The sequence below is a fragment of the Hypanus sabinus genome, chromosome 32, assembly GCF_030144855.1.
Source record: "Hypanus sabinus isolate sHypSab1 chromosome 32, sHypSab1.hap1, whole genome shotgun sequence".
Taxonomy (NCBI): domain Eukaryota; kingdom Metazoa; phylum Chordata; class Chondrichthyes; order Myliobatiformes; family Dasyatidae; genus Hypanus; species Hypanus sabinus.
This window is the reverse complement of record NC_082737.1, coordinates 2,899,431-2,914,456: the sequence shown is the minus strand read 5'-3', so window position 1 is coordinate 2,914,456 and position 15,026 is coordinate 2,899,431. Positions and strand designations below refer to the sequence as shown.

Below are 15,026 nucleotides of genomic sequence, written 5' to 3'. Positions count from 1 at the left end.
TTAGGCAGAGGTAAACAGAGAACAGTGTATAATTAGGGCTCCATCCACACTAGACAGGATGATTTTGAAAACACCGGTTTCGCATAAAAACGATAGGCATCCACACTATGCACTTTTGAAAATATCTCTATCCATTATGAAACGGAGATTTCAGCGAATCTCCTCCTAATGGGCATGCGCAGGACACATCTACCGAAAACAAGCGACATAATTTGCTGTCGAATCTCGCCGTAAAAGTGCTCATTTGTGTAGTTACAGACTAGAAAAAGTTAAAACGACGGACAGCTGTTGGCTGTCATGCAGGAGAACTTAAAAGTAAAAGAGAAACAAATACTGGAGCATACAGAGGCAACTGACAGGGAATTCACGGACAGATTGACCTGGCTGACGACGAACATTAAAAAATGACTAACTCTGCATTAATAAAGCACCTTGTTAAATCTGTAAAACATGTCTGCATCAGTGTTATCTTGTATTTCCATACAATGTTACATTAGGCTGTTACACATCTATTGTCAGAGAAGTACTTGCATAAATAGGTAAACCACCTTCATACGAGCAAGGACAGAAAACTGGGCAAAGTGAGTATACTTATTTATTCAGTAAGTTATGGGTCAAAGTATTTGCTGAGTATATTTCTAACTCTTCATGCTTTAGTCTCGTTGCTGTCTATTCTGAAATTGTTAGGTTGCGTTCAGGAAAACAATGAAATGGCACGCTGCCCTTTGACAGCGTTTTCAGATTTCTCCGGTTACTCCATCCACACTGATCTGCCCAAGCAGCGTTTTCAAAAATACCCACCCTGGAAAACGTTTCTGAAAAGCTCTGGTTTCGGGGGACAAAAACGCCGTTTTAGTGTGGACGGAGGGTAAAAACGAAGAGAAAAGGCTTCGGTAATGGACTTATTCGGTGTAGTGTCCTTGTCTGGACACTCAGCATTTACATGTTAGCAGGACAGATTGATCCTTTATCATCTCAATACAAGAGAACAGTCAGATCAAGGGGTATTCCAGCTGCTCAAATAGATCAGAATTTAGATAAGAGACTATACCAAAAGTAAGAAAGGTCCACCCTTCGTTGAGAAAAGTCGGGAGACATCCTCTTGTGGGACTGTGTGAGCTTTTAATCCTTATCTTCACTCAAAAGAAGCAGCTGCTCAAACTGGAATACCCAGGCACAGTCCGTCATTTACAGGAATCTGAGAGTTCCTTAAAACTTTACCACCTGGAGAGGGGAGAGGGGGGTTTGGACTGTGGGGTGTATGCAGATCTGCTGACAGGGAGTGTAGTGGTGCAAACAGAGATATGGTAGAGGTGTTCCTGAGGGTGAGACTGGTTCAGCACGGCAATGATGGGTTGAAGGGCCTCCCCTGCCCCCCCTCCTGTTCCACAAACTCCTGGAGTTGAGCGCAAACTCACTCGCCCAACGCGTGGGTCTGTGCCGCTTGCTGTTGACGGGGTTTGGGGGTGGATCGCGATCGCCTCCCCCTGACTCTCCGCTGTGCCTCCGGCAGGAGGGAGTACGACTTGGACGACGAGTGTGACAGCCTGACCTGGGAGGAGACGGCCGAGACCCTGCTCCTCTGGGATGACCTGTCCGGGTGCAGGGGATCCACCGGCGACACCGTGAACGAGGTGAGGCCGGAAGCCAGAGGCAGAGACGGGAGGCGTGGCGGGCGTGAGAGGGGAGTGCCTGACCGAGCATCGGGCAAGGTGGGCGACAAGCAGGGCTGGGTCGGTGAGGAGCGAAGCGAGGAAAGCCCGGGGAGGGGTGGTGGGAAGCCAAACACGATGGGGAGGGAGGAGACATTGCCGGCAAACCGCAAGCATGCTGCTCCCTACCCCCACGTCTGGGACACCCACCCAAGGATCCGGTGTGGTGGAGAGCTGGGTTAGAAATGACAGGGCATGGTTTCAAGGTGAGAAGGGTGGGTCTCTTCACCTGCGGGTCTGCCGGCCGCACGGTGTGAGGTTATTAAATGTGATGAATGGAGGGGATGATGGGGGGAGGAGGCTGGGTGGTGGGACAGAGGGGATGGAGAGGTAGGAAGTCTCACCCGGCTGATGCTGACATGATCTCCCCCTCTCCCTTGCGCACCCGGAGAAGGATGAGACGCTGGAGAAGGTGATCAAGGACACGGAGTGTCTCTTCAAGAGCCGGGAGCGCGAGTACCAGCAGACCATCGACCAGATCGAGGTAGGGCCTCTCTGAAAGCCTGCCCACACAGGGCCTCAGACCCCTCCGACCTCCTCACCCTTCTGACCCCCTCTCGCTCACTCCCCACCTACATCGTCCTAGTCCATTTCTGTACCTCCTGATCGGCTCCCTTCACCGCCCACCGCAGTCCCTTCCCCCTGCTCCCAGAGGTCTCCCCTCCCTGGTTTCTCTTCCCTCCTCTCCCCGTGCCACTCGCCGAACCCCCCACTCTGCCGCTTTCCGCCTCTCTCTCACCGCGAGCCTCCTCCCCATCCCCACAGCTGGAGCTAGCCTCGGCTAAGAGCGACATGAACCGGCACCTGCACGAGTACATGGAGATGTGCAGCATGAAGCGGGGCCTCGACGTGCAGATGGAGACCTGCCGGAGGCTCATCACCCAGACCGGGAGCCGGTGAGTGTGGGGTGGGGGAGATCACCCAGACTGGGAGCCAGTGAGTGTGGGGCAGGGGGAGATCACCCAGACCGGGGCCGGTGAGTGTGAGGTGGGGGAGATCACCCAGACCGGGAGCTGGTGAGTGTGGGGCAGGGGGAGTTCACCCAGACCGGGGCCAGTGAGTGTGGGGCAGGGGGAGATCACCCAGACCTGGGCCGGTGAGTGTGGGGTGGGGGAGATCACCCAGACCGGGGCCGGTGAGTGTGGGATGGGGGAGATCACCCAGACCGGGGCCGGTGAGTGTGGGGTGGGGGAGATCACACAGACCTGGGCCGGTGATTGTGAGGTGGGGGAGATCACCCAGACCGGGAGCCGGTGAGTGTGGGGTGGGGGAGATCACCCAGACCGGGAGCCGGTGAGTGTGGGGCAGGGGGAGTTCACCCAGTCCTGGGGCAGGAGTGAGTTAGTGATTTGGGGGGGTGGTAGTTGGGTTTGAGGTACTGGGGACAGGGGTGAGAGGTGGTGCAGTCCTCAGGGATGAGTGAGTGTGTGTGTCTCTGTGGGTGGGGGGGGGCATTGAGGTTTGTATGGGATGGGGTTGAAAGACCCTCGGACTCTGCGGAGGTGAGGGCATTGGGAGACTTGGTCAGAGTGTCCAGCTGAGATCTGCAGCTGCCTTGACGGCCAGTCTGGTGACCAGTGAGTCTTGGGGAGGGGATGGGGTAAATGCCACAGAGACCCGGGAGTGGAGACCGTGCTGATGTTGGCTCATGACCCAGTCCGGAGGCCGGTGAGAAGGGGATCGGCTCCCCCTTTCCCCGGATCTCAGACTCCATCTGTCAATCTCCTAATCCCTTCCCACCTGAAACTCGCTGCAGCCCCCACCTTCGCTGGTCCCCCTGCAATCTGGGCAACATTCCATCCCCCATTTGTTTTATCGTAATTTCCCCCCTGTTTACCCAGTGATTCTTTGCAAAGCTGTTGCTGACTCCTTCCACCATACCGATTTTCCCCCTCCCACCCCATAACATCTTGCCACATTCCCAGTGACTCTTTCTTCCCCTCAACCCCCCCCCCCCCCGCCCAATACTCTCCCTCACCCATACAGCTAATTAACTGGGGCAATCTACAGCGGTCAGTTCACCCTCCTATGTGGAAGACGAGAGATTCACACCCCCCGGGAAGGAAACCCACACATGGTCACAAGGAGAGAACATGCAGACTCCACCTAGACAGCACAGTGGAGGCCAGGATCGAACCAGGGTCTCCCGGCTACCTCGCTGGGCGGGTGAATGGAAGGGGTGGGGGGGGCTGTGGTCGCACCCCCGCCTGGCTCGCACCATTCGTGTGCATTGTCCCTTATCCTGCCCCTCAAAGAGGAGTCTCAGGTCGACAGGGCGGCGAGTGGGAATGCTGGCCCTCAAGTAGAGGAGTTTGGCATGGGAGCGGATGGCTGAAGACGAGGAGGAGGAGATGAATGGCTGAGGAGGGCCAGCAGCTCATACGACCTTCCACCACCCGCGACCCTGGCGGCTAAGCAGGCCCAAGGGTGACCTGCACGCTAGCGGAGGCGAGAATGCCTTACACCTCCTCTGGTAGAGGCGTACCTCCCGCCTCCCCCTCCCCAGAAATAGTCAACGTGAATTAGAAGGAATATACACACAGAGATAGCAGAAAGTCACAGTAACAGGAATGTTACAGTTACCAGAACCGAGTTTAATATCATTGGAGCATGTCATGAAAGCTGCTATTCTGCGGCAAGGAAAACTGTCGATGACAAAATGAATTCGGAACATTAGTGCAAGAAGAGGGGAAAAGTTCAGCAGAGGAGCTAATTTCCCTTTCCGGAGAGGGACAAATTGTTGCTGGAACGTTGAGTACGTGCCTTCAGGCTTTTGTACCATTGGTAGCGATGAGAAGAAGGTGTGTCCTGGGTAATGGGAGCCTTCAATGATGGATACCACCTTTTTGGGGCGTTACCTTTTGAAGGCATCTTCGATGCTGTGGAGGATCGTGCCCCTCCCTGATGGAGCAGGTTGAGATTTCTGCTGTCTGCCGGTGAGAGTGTTCTCCGCGGTGCAGCCGGAGACATGAGCGAGTGTCTTTGCTGTTTCTTTAACATGGAAGGTCAGGAATCAATAGTTTTTATATCAAGGTCAAAAGAAGTGTGATATAAAATCATAGGGTTCTTCAGACACCACGCTGGCCCTCATCGGAGTACCAGGGTCGGGAGGCTAGCACGTAGAAAATCTACAGCACATTACAAGCCCTTCGGCCCACAGTGTTGTACCGACCATGTAACCTGCTGTAGAGACTGCCCAGAGTTTCCCGAGCGCACAGCCCTCTATTTCCCTCAGCTCCGTATACCTCCACTGCTTGGAGCCCCCCGCTCATCCACCCCTGCTGTAGGAAACGTGCTGGGAAGAGGGTGGAGGATGGTTACTGGGACTCGAGGGGCTGGGTTGGGCACACCCGGGGTGCGTGAGGGACACATGGCGGGTCAGTGTGCGGTACTTTCCCCAGGGCTGGGGTATCAAGAATGAGAAGGCACGGGTTTAAGGTGTGGGGGAGAGATGTAGTTAGGAGCGTCCCCACCCAAAGGCTCCTCCTTGTGTGCTGCCAGAGGGAATGGTTTGAAGGGAGATGCGTCCATCATGGACGAAGGAGACCAGCTTCGGTTGGGGGAGTGGGGGGTGGTGGTGGTGTCGGCTGCTCTTTTCGCATCTCTGACTGCCTGTCCCTTTGCAGGAACTCTTCGGCACCCTCCCGTCCATCAGCTCCCACCCCAGAGCCAGAGAGCGTCACCCCGGACCACGCTGCCAGGTGAAGGAGCGGCCCTCTCCTCCTCCCCCATTCGTCCCGTCCCGCCACCGCCCCGGGCCATGCTCCTGGACGTCGAGGGAAGACGGAGGTCGGTGGGGGCAGCGGAGGACACCCCAGCACCACCTCGCCGCGCATCTCGTGCCGGCGGCGGTCTCCGGTTGGGAGGAGTGGTCGGGGCAGGACTGAGAGAAGCTGCCCTGCTCCCACTCCCTCCCACCCTCCATCCATCCCATTTCTCTCTTGCTAAGCCGCATTTAATCTATGCTCCGCCCCCGCCACCTGGCGGGCGCGCACGCTTCCAGTCACACGCACAGTCAATGCATTTCGCGAGCGGGTGGGAGGCTCCCTCGCCGCACTGAGTGGGAGGGGCGGGCCGGCGGAGAGAGGCGCTAACAGCGCCCCGCGGACCCGTCCGCCCATGTATCATAAGATGTATTATCAGTCGAATGGAAAAGAAACTATATTGCACATAACTTTTCACCTCATTAAACGGGGCCTATATTCCAGCCCCAGATCCACACTCAGTCTCAGTGTTCTCTCTTCAGGGGCTGCACATCAGCAGCAACATCACCGGCTGGGTGAGCTCTAGGGCAAGGCGGAGTCTGCCTGGGGGAGGGGGTGGGATGCTGAACCGGGGAATTGAGGGACCCAGGAGTACACGTGTGCTGTTTGCAGAAAGCGGATTGGCCTTCTGGCCTCCTGGCCTCCTCTCAGCATGGGACCGGGATTTCGAGGTCTGGGTGTGCTCCGTAATTCATTGGTGCGTCTGCCCTTGAAGTACCGCACATGGTTTCGGTCGCCCTGCTACAGGAAGGAGGCAGTCCAGCCGGAGAGGGTGCAGGTGAGATTTAACAGGGTGCTGCCTGGACCCGAGGGTCTGAGTTTGGAGGGAGAGGTTGGACACATACATGTAGTTGTGGATTATTTGGTGACACAGGACAACGACGAACTTGTTGGAAGCTTGAGGAGATTACAGGTAGGGTAGATAAAGGGGACGCCGTGGATGTATGTTTGGACTTTCAGAAGATCTTTGAGAACGTGCCACACATGAGGCAAGTTAAGAGCCCATGGTATTACAGGGAAGTTCCTAATGTGGTTAGAGCATTGGCTGATTGGTGGAGGCAGCAGCGAGTTGGAATAAAAGGATCCTTTTCTGTTTGGCTGCCAGTGACTAATGGTGTCCTGCAGGAGTCGGTGCTGGGACCACTTCTCTTCATGCTGTATATTAATGATTTAGGTGATGGAATAGCTCTGTTGCCAAGTTTGCAGATTATACTAAGATTGGTGGAGGGACAGGTGGTGTTGAGGAAACAGGTAAGATGCAGAAGGACTTGGATTAGGAGAATGGCCAAGTAAGGCAAATGAAATACAATGATGAAAAATGTGTGGTCGTGCACTGTGGTAGCAGAACATAGAAACAGAGAAAAACCTACGGAACAATACTGGCCCTTCAGCCCACAAAGTTATGCTGAACATGTCCCTACCTTAGAAATTACTAGGCTAACCTATAGCCCTTTATTTTACTAAGCGCCACGTACCGATCTAAATCCCTCTTAAAAGACCCTATCGTATCCATCTCCACCACTGTTGCTGGCAGCCCATTCCATGCACTCACCACTCTATCAGTCAAAAAAAACTTACCCTTGACATCCCCTCTGTACCTACTCCCCAGCACCTTAAATCCGTGTCCTCTTGTGGCAACCACTTCAACCCTGGGAAAAAGCCTTCGACTATTCACAGGAATAATGCTCTCATCATCTTGTACATCTCTATCAGGTCATCACTCCTCCTTGGCACCAAGGAGAAAAGGCCGAGTTCACTCAACCTATTCTCTTAAGGCGTGCTCTCCAATCCAGGCAACGTCCTTGTAAATCTCCTCTGCAGCCTTTCTATGGCTCGGACCCCAAGATCACTCTCACCCTTCACACTGCCAAGAGTCTTGCCATTAATTCTGCCAATCATATTTGGCCTACCAAAATGAGCCACTTCACATTTATCTGGGTTGAACTTCATCTGCCACTTCTCAGCCCAGTTTTGCATCCTATCAATGTCCGGCTCGAACCTCTGACAGCTCTCCACACTACCCACAACACCTCCAACCTTTGTGTCATCAGCAAATTTACTAACTCAACCCTCCACTTACTCATCCAGGTCATTTATAAAAATCACAAAGAGTAAGGGTCCAAGAACAGATCCCTGAGGCACTCCACTGGTGACTGACCTCCTTGACCCGTCTATAACCGTCTACAAGCCAGTTCTGGATCCACAAAGCAATGTCCCCTTGGATCCCATGCTTCCTTACTTTCTCAATAAGCCTTGCAATGGGGTACCTTTATCAAATGTGTTGCTGAAATCTTCCGCTGCAACCCTCCAATCCTCCAGAACAGCACCCGTTCCCATTAATGATACAAAGTTCATCGCCAGAGGCTCAGCGATCTCCTCCCTCGCCTCCCACAGTAGCCTGGGGTACATTTCATCTAGTCCTGGCAACTTATCCAACTTGATGCTTTCCAAAACCTCCTGCACATCCTCTTTCTTAATATCTACATGCTCAAGCTTTTCAGTCTGCTGTAATTCATCACTACAGTCACCAAGATCCTTTTCCATTGTGGATACTGAAGTATTCATTAAGTACCTCTGCTATTTTCTCCGGTTTCATACACACTTGCTCACTGTCACACTTGATAGGTTCTATTTTTTCGTGTCTTATCCTCCTGCTCTTCACATACTTGTAGAATGCCTTGGGGTTTTCCTTAATTCTGCCTTCTCATGGCACCTTCTGGATCTCTAACATTACCTAGCTCTCTGAACCTTTTGTAAGCTTTTCTTTTCTTCTTGACTAGATTTATTACAACCTTTGTACTCCACAGTTCCTGTACTGTACCATAACTTCCCTGTCTCATTGGAAAGTACGTATACAGAACTCCACACAAATATCCCCTGACTACTTCCCACATTTCTTCCACACTTTTCCCTGAAAACATCTGTTTCCAATTTCCTGCCTGATAGCCTCATAATTCCCCTTCCTCCAATTGAACACTTTTCTAACTTGTCTGTTCCTATCTCTCTCCAATGCTATTGTAAAGGAGACAGATTATGATCACTATCTCCAAAATGCTGTCCCACTGAGAGATCTGACACCTGCCCAAGTTCTTTTCCCAATTCCAAATCAAGTACAGCCTCTCTTCTTGCAGGCTTATCTACATATTGTGTCAAGAAACCTTCCTGATAACACCTAACAAACTCCATCCCATCTCAACCCCTTGCGCTAGGGAGATGACAATCGATATTTGAGAAGTTAAGATCTCCCATTACGACAACTCTGTTGCTATTACACCTTTCCAGGATCTGTTTCCATATCTGCTCCTCGATATCCCTGCAAAAAAAAACCTATTAAAAAAACACCCAGTTAAGTTAATGACCCCTTCCTGTTTTAACTTCCACCCACAGAGACTCTGTAGCCATTTCTGCAGCCATGATAGTATCACTGATCAACTGTGCCACGCCCCCACCTCTTTTGCCTCCCTCCCAGTCCTTTCTGAAACATCTGAAACCCGGCACTTGAAGTAACCAATCCTGTCCCTGAGCCATCTGTAATGGCCACCACATCAGATCCCCACGCTCTAAGCTCAACCGCTTTGTTCACAACACTCCTTGCATTAAAATAGACACATCTCAAATCTTTGGTCTGAGTGTGTCCCTTCTCTATCACCTGCCTATCCTCCCTCTCACACTGTCCACAAGCTTTCTCTATTTGTGAGCTAACATCCTCTTCCCCAGTCTCTTTAGTTGGGTTCCCACCCCACAACAATTCTAGTTTAAACTTTCCCCAAGTAGCCTTAGCAAACCTCCCCACCAGGATATTGGTCCTCCTGGGATTCAAGTGCAACCTGTCCTTTTCATACAGTTCACACCTGACCCAAAAGAGATCCCAATGATCCTGAAATCTGACTCCCTGCTCCTTGCTCCAATCCCTCAGCCACACATTTATCCTCCACCTCATCCTTTTCCTATTCTCACTGTCGTGTTGTGTCCCAATTGTAATCCCAAGATTACTACCTTTGTGGTCCTGCTTCTTAACTTCCTTCCTAACCCCCGTAGTCTTCTTTCAGGGACTCTTCCCTTTTCCTATCTATGTCATTCATACCAATATATACCCCGACCTCTGGCTGTTCTCCCTCCCACCGCAGAATATCTTGGATGCAATCCGAAACATCCTGGACCCTGGCACCTGGGAGGCAAACTGCCATCCGAGTTTCTTTCCTGTATCCACAGACTCACCTGTTGCCCCCCTAACTATAGTCCCCTATCACTACTGCCTTCCTCTTCCTTTCCCTACCCTTCTGAGTCAGAGGCATGGTCACTGTAGGCTGTTCTTCACCCCCCCCCCCCCCAGTACTCAAACAGGAGTACTTACTGTCAAGGGGTACAGCCACATGGGTTGCACCTGTGTGGACTATTTTCTAAACAGAGAGAAAATCCAAAAACTTGACTCCAAGTCCCTTTGCAGAACTCTCTGTGTAAGGTTAACTTGCAGGTTGAGTGGGGTGTGAGGGAGGCAAGTGCAATGTCAGCATTCATTTCAAGAGGTCTGGAATACCAGGGCAGGGATGTGATGCTCAGGCTTTATAAGGTGAGGCCTCACCTTGAGTACTCTGAACTTTTGGGCTCTGAGAAAAGATTGGAGAGGGTCCAGAGGAGGTTGGCAAGGATGATCATGGGAATGAAAGAATCATCATACCAGGAATGTTTGATGGCTCTGGGTCTGTACTCACTGGAATTTAAAAGTATGATGGGGGATCTCATTGATACCTTTCAAATGTTGAAAGGCCTGGACAGAGTAGATGTGGAAAGGATGTTTTGGATGGTGGGGGAGTTGAGGACAAGAGGGACCAGGATAGAGAGGTGCCCTTTCAAAACAGATGTGCGGAGAAATTTCTTTAGCAAAAAGTAGTGAATGTATGGGATTTATTCCCACATGCAGCTGAGGAGGCTGGATTGTTTGGTGTATTTAAGGCAGAGATTGAAAGGTTGTTGATTGGACATGACATCAAAGGTTACAGGGAGAAAGCTGGGGAGGGGGTGCGGTACGGGAATGACCAGCTAGATTCACGAGGGCTGTGGATAAATCGCTCCCTTTGGGTTGGAGATGCCAAAACGAATGGGCGCAGATACGAGGGGAGAGATTTTACCTAGATCCGAGAGGTAATTTCATACAAAGGGTTGTGAACACCTGGAATCACACACGCACGCATGCCAGGCAGCATCGATGAAAAAGAGTACAGTCGACATTTCGGGCCCAAACCCTTTGGCAGGACTGGAGGGGGAAAATGCCTAGGTGTGGGGAGTGGAAAGAGAGAAACACCCAAGGGTGGTAGGTGAAACCTGGGGGGAGGTGGGGAAATTGGAGTATAGAGCTGGGACGTTAACTGGTGAAAGAGACCATGAAAATAAGAAGGGGGTGAAGCACCAGAGGGAGGGGATGAGAAATGGAGGAGGGGTGGGGGGGAGGAGAGGCTGGAGGCTCCCCAAACGGATTATAAGGAACTCCATCCCAAAGTGTGGCCCCATCACAACAACAGAGAAAGGCCATGGGTGGACATTATCAGATTGGGAGTTGGAACTAGAAGTAAAATGGGTGGCCACTGGGAGATCCGGCTTGTTCTGGTGGATGGAGCGCAGATGCTCGGCGAAGCAGTCTCCCAATCTGCGTCGGGTCTCGTCGATATTAACGTTGCAGCTATATAGGACCCTGGTCAGACCCCACTTGGAGTTCTGTGCTCCGTTCTGGTCGCCTCACTACAGGAAGGATGTGGAAACTATAGAGAGGGTGCAGAGGAGATTTACAAGGATGCTGCTTGGATTGGGGAGCATGTCTTAAGAGAACAGATTGCGTAAACTCGGCCTTTTCTCCTTGGAGCGACGGAGAATGAGATAGAGGTGTACAAGATAATGAGAGGCATTATTCGTGTGGATAGTCAGAGGCTTTTTTCCCCAGGGCCAAAATGGCTAGCACGAGAGGGCATAGTTTTAAGGTGCTTGGAAGTAAGTACAGAGATGTCAGGAGTAATTTTTTTTTACACAGAGTGGTGAGTGCGTGGAATGGGCTGCCAGTGACGGTGGTGGAGGCGGATACGATAGGGTCTTTTCAGAGACCCCTGGACAGGTACATGGAGCTTAGAGAAATAGCGGACTATGGGTAACCCTAGGTAATTTCTAAGGTGGGGACATGTTCGGCACAGCTTTGTGGGCCGAAGGGCCTGTATTGTGCTGTAGGGTTTCTATGATATACAGGAGCAACGAACACAGTAAATGACCCCAACAGACTCACAAGGTGAAGTGTTGCCTCACCTGGGCTGACTGTTTAGGGCCCTGGATGGTACTGAGGGAGGAGGTGTAGGGGAATGAGCTGCCCGAGGAAGTGGTCAAGGCCGGCACAGTTGCATTAAAGAAACATTTGGGCAGGCACAGGGAGGGAGGGTGGTGGACCGAACGTGGCAACTGGGACTTGCAGAGAGCAAGTGTGGTCAGCACGGAGCAGATGGGCCGAACGGCCTGTTTCCATGCTGTGCGATTGTGACCTGTCCTGCATGAGTCGGCCCAGCAGCTGGGCTTTCTGCTAGTTGTAAGCCCATCTGCTCCCGGTGCCGGAAGGCGCCATGGGGAGGGTTGGGGTCGTCTGGGCCCTCGGCCGGGGAGCGCAGGACAAGGCTGGAGGTTGTGGCCTGCAGGGTGGCTTCCGCTAAAGGTAGGGAATCTCCGGATGGCCGCTGCTTCACCAGAACTGACGAGTGGACGGGGGCGGGATGGGAGAGGCACGAAGCTCGGGAGGAGAGCACTTCGGGCTGCGGCCACGGAGGGGAGCCAGGCGGTCGGCGAGGTGCAGAGCGGGGAAGCTGGGGGTGGTGTCCTCCTCCTCCACCCCGCCAGCATCAGTCCTCGAGCGGGTTACTGCGAGGCCTCGGTAGCAGAAAGCTGTTCGCATATCAATTTGGCCGATCAGCGTTTAAACTGGTGCGGTCGTCACCTCCCATTTTCCCCATGTTAGTTCCCCTCCCATTCACATCAATCCCTGTCCCACCAATATTAGTCTCCCACCCCTTACCTTAATCCCTTTCCCTCCCCATGAAAATACTGTCCCCCACGTCGTATTAATCTCCATCTGCTCCAAGTAAGTGCCCCTTCTCTCCACCCACCGGCAGCCAAGATCGGAATCTGGTTTAATATGTCGTGAATTCGTCATCTTTGCGGCAGCGGGACATTACAATACATAATCGGGGTGGGGCGCGGAGAGGGAGCTGAATTGCAGGAAATAGGTATCAAATAGTTAAATTAAGGCGAGCAAAAACAGGAAATAAAAAAGTCGTGAGGTAATGTTCATGAGCCCAAAGTCCCTTTAGAAGTCGGATGGCAGAGGGGAAGAGGCTGTGCCTTCGGGCTGCTGTCCCTCCTGCCTGATGGTGACAGTGAGAACAGAGCATGTTGTCTTGCCTATACCGCTGGACGCCGCCTTTCTGACGGATCCCTCCCCTGGCCTCCCATTCCCCCGTCCCCGTCGGAGATAGGCCAGTATGACATTGTGGGTATCACCGACTCGTTGCTGAAAGGAGATCGATAATCGGGAGCTTCAAACGGCGAAGGATGACCGACAGTTGTCAAAAGGGCAGGCAGCTGGTCAGAGGGGTTGAGGCGGCTCCTCACAGCGAAGCGAGATAGGTTAGTACTCGATCTGATCGACCAGTGGAAAACCCGGACAGAGGAGACGCGGATAGGATGTTTCCCGTAGCGGGACAGCCACAGACCCTTTAGAACAGAGATGAGGAGGAAGTTCCTTGCCAGAGGGTGGTGAATCGCCCCAGACGGCTGTCTTCAGGGAGGTTCCCGATCACATAAAAAACCGGTGTCAAACAGCGAGAAGGCAGGACAACCGGCCCTGATGAAATTCTTTTCTCTCTTGTGTTCTTACGATCTACGTTAAGTACCCCTCCTACCGAGTTGATCTCTTCCCATTCCCCCTTCCACGTTCGTGTCCTCCCCATCAATCTCCCCTGCCCCCCCCCGACCCCGGGTCAATGCTGCCAGTGGCTTCATCGTGGGTACCGGGGGCCATATTCTCCGCACCTTCCTCCCCAAGTCACCTCTGGTTTACTCCCAGCATCGCCCCGGGACCAACCAGCCCACCTCCACCCTATCTCTCTGTGGTGCTTCTCGAACCTTTCAATGATTGTTTGGTGGCCCAAAAATAACTAACAGGTGTCGGAACCATCAAAAGGTACACCTACAATATTGCGAGCGATCATGGAAGGGAGCCAGATTCCTTCGCAAACCCATCCTCTCGACTCGTCATGGTGCCCTAATCCCCACCCGTGAACTGAGAAAAGGGAGCGGCGTTTTATTTTAAACAAGTGATAGGGTAGGGAGGGGGCAAGATGGTCTACAGGGATGGAGCAAAGACGTCGAGAAAGGGGAGAGAGGTGACAGGAATGCACCAAGTGAATTTAAGGGCAGGGTGGAAGTTGGAGGCAAAGTTCATGAAACGGACAGCTCAGTATGGGTGCAAGAGAAGCACTAAGACAGAGGAGCAGAATTAGGCCATTCAGCCCATCGAGATCCCACTCAACCCCATACACCTGCTCTCTCGCCATATCCTTTGATGCCCTGACCAATCAGGAAACCATCAACTTCCACCTTAAACACACCCATAGACTTGGCCTCCACCGCAGTCTGTAGCACAGCATTCCAGATTCACTGCTCTCTGGCCTCAAAAAAAATCCCTCCTTACCTCGAGGTCACCCCTCGATTTAGAGGTTTTGTCCTGTAGTTCTGGATACCCCCACCACAGGAAACAGCCTCTCCACATCCACCCTTTCCAGTCCTTTCAACATTCGGTAGGCTCTAACAATTCCCCCCACCCCCACCCCAGTGAGTACAGGCCCAAAGTTGCCAAAGGCCCCTCGTGTTAACTCCCTCCATTCTCAGAATCATCCTCGTGAACCTCCTCTGGGCTCTCTGCAATGACAACACATTCTTCCCGAGATATGGGACCCAGAGCTGTTGACAGTTTTTGATGTAGCACAGGAAGAGTTGGGTAGTGTTACCAGTGTTATGCTTGGAACGTGGGCTGTTTGATGTACCTAAGCCTACACATTAACATAAGGAATCGGAGCAGGAGTCAGCCATCAGGCCCATCGGCCCTGCTCTGCCATTCAAAAAAAATCACATCTGATCTTCTCCACTACCTACCTTTTCCCCATAACCCGTAATTCCCTTTCGATGCAAAACTCTATCCAACCCTGTCTGAAATGTATTGACATGTGTAACTTCACTGGGCATGATCCTGTATAAAAGGGGACGGAGGGGAACTGGAGAGCTTTAACGTCTTGTGAATGAGGGTGGATTTGTGCAGGGACTGGAGATCTCAAGAGCAGGTGAAGCGTTGTGTCCGGGCTGAACCACGGGGAACAGAACAGAGGACACCAGTTCTGCAGGGCCAGAGCAATGGGCTGAGGCAGAAACACTCATGACCCTGCATCACGGACAAAGCGAGGGAGGGTGACAGGCGGCTGCTGAGAGGGGTAGCTGGGATGGGGAGGGGGGAACAAACTACCAGAAA

General features: G+C 52.5%; 1 protein-coding gene across 2 annotated transcripts in view; it reads left to right on the top strand.

Moving 5' to 3' along the window:
- The window catches only part of LOC132384406 (non-homologous end joining factor IFFO1-like), a 36,401-nt gene extending 30,451 nt beyond the window's left edge, over positions 1-5,950 (top strand). The window contains exons 6-9 of one of the 2 annotated variants that reach the window (XM_059955533.1): positions 1,514-1,634; positions 2,107-2,196; positions 2,478-2,608; positions 5,339-5,950. In XM_059955533.1, the coding sequence (XP_059811516.1) occupies positions 1,514-1,634; positions 2,107-2,196; positions 2,478-2,608; positions 5,339-5,417 (421 nt within the window). In that variant the 3' untranslated portion in view covers positions 5,418-5,950. Of the gene's footprint in view, positions 1-1,513; positions 1,635-2,103; positions 2,197-2,477; positions 2,609-5,338 lie in introns of both variants that reach the window. The other variant, XM_059955532.1, reaches the window with a different exon arrangement.
- The last annotated feature ends 9,076 nt before the right edge of the window (positions 5,951-15,026 follow it).